General features: G+C 39.5%; 1 protein-coding gene across 1 annotated transcript; it reads right to left on the reverse strand.

The window, feature by feature from the left end:
* Positions 1–3,132: 3,132 nt before the first annotated feature.
* LOC138015770 (uncharacterized) lies at positions 3,133–4,326 on the reverse strand. The gene has a single exon (XM_068862880.1). It carries the CDS (start codon positions 4,186–4,188, stop codon positions 3,724–3,726), a length of 465 nt encoding a protein of 154 aa, XP_068718981.1. The 5' UTR covers positions 4,189–4,326; the 3' UTR covers positions 3,133–3,723.
* Positions 4,327–4,872: the final 546 nt, after the last annotated feature.

A 4,872-nucleotide genomic window follows, 5' to 3' on the forward strand; every position in this document is an offset into this window, starting at 1 on the left:
TATCCTAAGAACCGTTATTCTCAGGGGCTGTGAAGGCGATTGACTCAGCGCACCATTAATATGACTTGTGCTGCCGGAAAAAACTCCACTAGAAGAGTAAATTTACAATGCTGTTCTTTCTTCGGAGGATTATACAAGAGATAAGCTTAATAAAGTGTTATAAAATTCGAAGTATGCGTAGGACTTCTCGAAGAATCTACATTGCACAATTTCCAGAATTAACTGCAGCTTCTGCATAGTAGTGTTTTATATGTATGGTAATGTTATTTGCAAGCTAGGAGGTCCGTATAAGGAAAAACTGTGAAGGAAGGTCACAGTTTTTTGCTATTTTTACCCTTAGCTGGTAAATAACTTATTTATTTTTTCCTCTCTCTCTCTCCTCCTCTCTGAAATCACTTGTGTAATTGTTGACTCGCACCGCGCTTGATAGCGAATGCAGTATTTGAAGCGACTTACAAACTGAACGTTAAAAAGAGAAATATTTTGATTTGAATTCTATCTCAACGCCAACGGACGCATTTGGTGTCAATAATGGAAATTTAAAGGTCATTACACAGGGCTAGGATTCAGCCCGGGTAGGCGGGCAAGATAGAAAAATCCACCCCCCCCCCCCCCACCCCCCGCACCCAGAGCCAATCAGATTGCAGGATTCGCAGAATTCCGCCAGCTCGCGCACTCAGGAAAAATAATTACATAGTTCACTTTACGTGTTATCAATTTTGACGGCAGCATGAAACACATCTGCATACTTATTGAGACAAATTTGCCATGATGATGGAAAGCACTGAATGCCATTCTTTAATATGTTGTTAACTTTTTCCAGCTTAACGGTAAAAAGAGTGTGCATTTTTTAGCGCTATTTCGGGCAACAGCCACGCGCGCCATTCTTCTCACCAGACCTTCTAACCTCCTCCCTCACACATGCGCAAAAGGGAAGAGCTCCCACAAGCACGTTTAAATTAATTAATCCCCCATCATCTGTTCTGCGTGTGGTCTCCTTGCTGTGGATGATAATCAGTTATCTTTGACAACCTTCGTATTCACCGGCCCTATCAGAACACAGCATTCAGCAATCTCCTTTCTTTGTCAGTAATGTTTCAGGGCATGGGTAGGTACGGGCATGGGAGCAACGATTTTGCACGAAGCTGTCATCTGTATTGCTTTGCTGAATTCGATGGTGACATCAGGTGCAGTTATTTGAAAAAAAAAAAACAAGAACAATAAAAGCAAGGTGACAGACGCTAACACCAACCCGGTGTGGACAACACATCACGTATGCGCACAACCAATTCTCCCGGTCAATTAGCAGTCATATACAGCTGTTTCGGCCTTTTGGGCCTCATCAGCATGGCGTAGCTAACATACCAGGCTGGTGTTTTTAGCACCCTTTTAAAAAAACCAATTTATTTTTTTCCATTAGAGGTGGATTGGATGTCCGCTTTGCATGGTGAGTTGCGAAACTGAAATCACGACACAAATTTACAAATGAAAAACTCTGCTCCACTCTTTGAAGAGGAGGTAGACATGAACTCAGAAATGGCCTATCTTCAGGCCTCATTAGAGATGCTCAAGTCGCTTCATAATCTGCGATGATCCCTTCAGTTTCACTTAGAATCTGCTTCACGCTATGGGCCGCCTTGGCTTTCATGTCTTCGCCTCCTCCACTAAGGCTCAATAGATCGCCACTCAGACCCAGCATGGCCGATCGGAGTCCACTGTTTTGTTGCTATAACAGCTAAAAACCAGAATACAAAGTGTTTTTATGGATGACGGGAAAAGAAAGATCACGATCTCAAGGCTTGTGCGCAGTTGACTGTTTCCATGTAATTTTTTCTCCCTCTTTCCCTTTGTACTGCTCCCTGGTTAGCTGTGTCAATACCTTTCCCATTCTACGCACTTATAAAAGCACTTTTTCCGTAATAATTCTCGGTTTTGGCTTTTCTCCAGAGGTTCAAGTTCAATTTCATTCTTTTAAACACAAATTTAAGGTTAAACTACACAGTTCCTGTTTTTTTCCCTGTGCCTTTCTTCCCTATTTTTGGAACGGTTGCAGTTACTTTATGCCCTCGTTAGAGGCTTAATTTATATCACAAAGTATCAAGCAAGGTAGGTGTTTAAAAAGTGATGATCGGTTGAAAAACGAAATGAGAACCACTGCATCCAAAACGTGCCGTACGTAGCGATTCGTTGTCAAACACTCCGTAATTGGGGCCATGCGGGGCATATCGTGACAAACACCAATTCCCTCAGGGCCGTCACATTTTTGCACATGCAGGATGAGTTGTGTATGTAGCAGCGATATTGGTAAACTAAAGCTAAAGCCGAAAGAAAGAATATTTTCGTATGCTAACATTGCCTTTCACCATTGTCATTTGACTAATTTTCTCTCATGCCATGTTCGTCCTTTGCTGCAAAAAAGCAACTTCACTCTTGATTTCTTATGTGCGTGTGCATGCCATCCAAGTAATTTGTGATAATCTTATTCATTTTCCGGTTGCATAAGAACCCTGGTATATTGCTTTGACTCATAGGTATTTTAAGTCGCCTGTTTAAAACAATTGGTGAAGCCTGATGGTTTAAGATGTTTGCAGAAGGATTACCTTGCGCAACATTTACCTACCGACCAAGTCCATCAAGTTTTGGCGAGGAGACCTCTGGAAGCTGGGTTTTTTCATTCCTCACTGAGAATTCTTTTCTAACATTTTATTTCAGGGATTCACTTATCCTATTTGTTATTTATTTATTTATTTGTTTAATTTTTTTGCCTTTTTCAGTACAAGATTGGAAATCTACTCGCTAAATTAAACTGTCGCGTTTCCTTTCTCTCAAGTTTCCTTTAAATATTCTTTCTGAGACTGCAGCTTAATCATCATTCATTTATTTTAGAAGCGTCGCCCACAGACGTTCAGTGACGAAATATTGAAATGAAAACAATGATTTTTTTTAAAAGATGCTTATCACAATTATGTATGAAATTACACAAAAATAAATTCAGCGTCACCGGAACATAGCGCCAGTCACGTTTAATGCTGGAACGAAAATTAAACTCCAAAGTTTAAACTTGCCGTCGAATTTCAATCTCTCTTCCAGACTTCAATTTACAAAAAAAATAACGAACAAAACAGTGTCAAACCCTAATTATCTTCAAATTATTATTTTTTAATAAAAATACATTTACATTGATCTTTTTTAGTCTTGAATGATTTTGCATCGTCGTTTTTTTTTTGCTATTTTTAATGGCAACCTCTTTGAAGCGACATCTCTCAGCAATCAACATGAAAGTTCAAAAGGACTATTTACATTTCTTTTGTACATATTACGTTCGCCCGCATGATGCCTTTGTATTACTGACAACTACCTACTTGAGATTTTAGTCACGTCTAAAACGGCTGTCACTCGCTGTAGACAGATGTATTATAAACTGATGGGCATTTATTTGCCCATATAAGTATTATTGACAAACACCGAAACGCAACTGAGCTGAGACATCACGTACGAACTTTTTACAACTGAGGAGACTTTAACGATATAAACACGATACGAAATAGTCTGCTATCTTCACATGTTAATAAATAAAACTCTCTTTGGTTTTGAATTCTGCATTCTGCTTTCATCATTACTTGAAATTTGTATAAACAGTCATTGTTTCTTTTTGTCCACGCATTGGACATGATTTTGTCCCACGTTGCTTGGCATATGGAAGCTCAGTTCGATAGGTTCTTTTTAAACTTGAATTAAACTCGATTTTCTATGTTCTACAGTGCCGATTTCTTCGGAAAAGCTTTCTTGAATAACAGGCAGCATTCGGCCGTTTTTCAATCTCCTGTTGCAGATTTTCTTGACAGCTTTTTCGTTCTCTCTCTGAAAGTCTGTTAAAACTCTAATCCATTCTTGTTTCTCTTTAGGGCTTTCCGCACAAAAGCACAGCGTTCCAGTTGAATTTCCAATCCTCTCTCCTTGCGGTGTCAAAGTAAATGAAACATCGCTATTTTCTGTGATTACACATGATTTTAATCGCAAAAAAGCGCAGGGCTTTTTCCAAATACCCATTGAATCGCTGTAAAAAACCACGAACGGGTCTGCCACCTTGGTATATGCAAATGCCATCAATCTGACGTGACGATTTCGATTGGCGTCTGGAGTTAAAACTAAATAACCAGACTTTGTTTCAGACATAGTAGTGTTCATAATTCCTTGGCTGTCCTCCCACAATTAAAGTGACTCGTTCAGGTTGGTTGTTTCGACTTTGTAGGCTGTGGAGACGCTCAGATCGGCGAAGCTACTAGTCCAATACCACGACTGACCTCGAGAGAGACCTTACAATCCTTTTATTTTGTTTTTTAAGGAAATGACGTAAGCCCACACGAAAACAAACTGGCTCAGCCGCGTATCCTTTTAGTGCGTTCCTTTCGTGACGTCATCTTGTCGCTTTGACGAGAAAGCCAATACGTGTTGCGTTACTGAAGCAGAATTTCACGAGTTCCTTCCTGAATCATCCCGATTCGTGTTGATCTGCGGTCAATAATCTCGCAGGGATCGGGATCGATTTTATCTTGAACGCACTTCATGAAGAAGTATTTTAATATTTGTGGTTTTCTTTGATACTGGTATCCAACCGGAAAAAAAAAAACAGCAAGTTAATTACCGCAACCGTGAATGATGAATAAATTATGTTCTTGCTTAGCTGCGTCAATATCAAAATAAAATAGCTATCGTGTTTCGGTTTTTTTTTGCTTCCCCCACAGTGAATAAATTTGAAGATCATGGCTTTGAAAAGATTGTCTGAGATGTTTTTGAAAAAATTGAGGTGGCATGTTCACTTTTTAAAACGTTTTGGTCTGAAATTGAAAAGGACGTCAGCAAAGTTTCAAA

Source organism: Montipora capricornis, chromosome 9, assembly GCF_036669925.1.
Source record: "Montipora capricornis isolate CH-2021 chromosome 9, ASM3666992v2, whole genome shotgun sequence".
In the NCBI taxonomy this organism is placed as follows: Eukaryota; Metazoa; Cnidaria; class Anthozoa; order Scleractinia; family Acroporidae; genus Montipora; species Montipora capricornis.

Coding starts and splice junctions, on each gene's coding strand:
- LOC138015770 (XM_068862880.1), bottom strand. CDS start 4,188: ATGAACACTACTATGTCTGAAACAAAGTCTGGTTATTTAGTTTTAACT.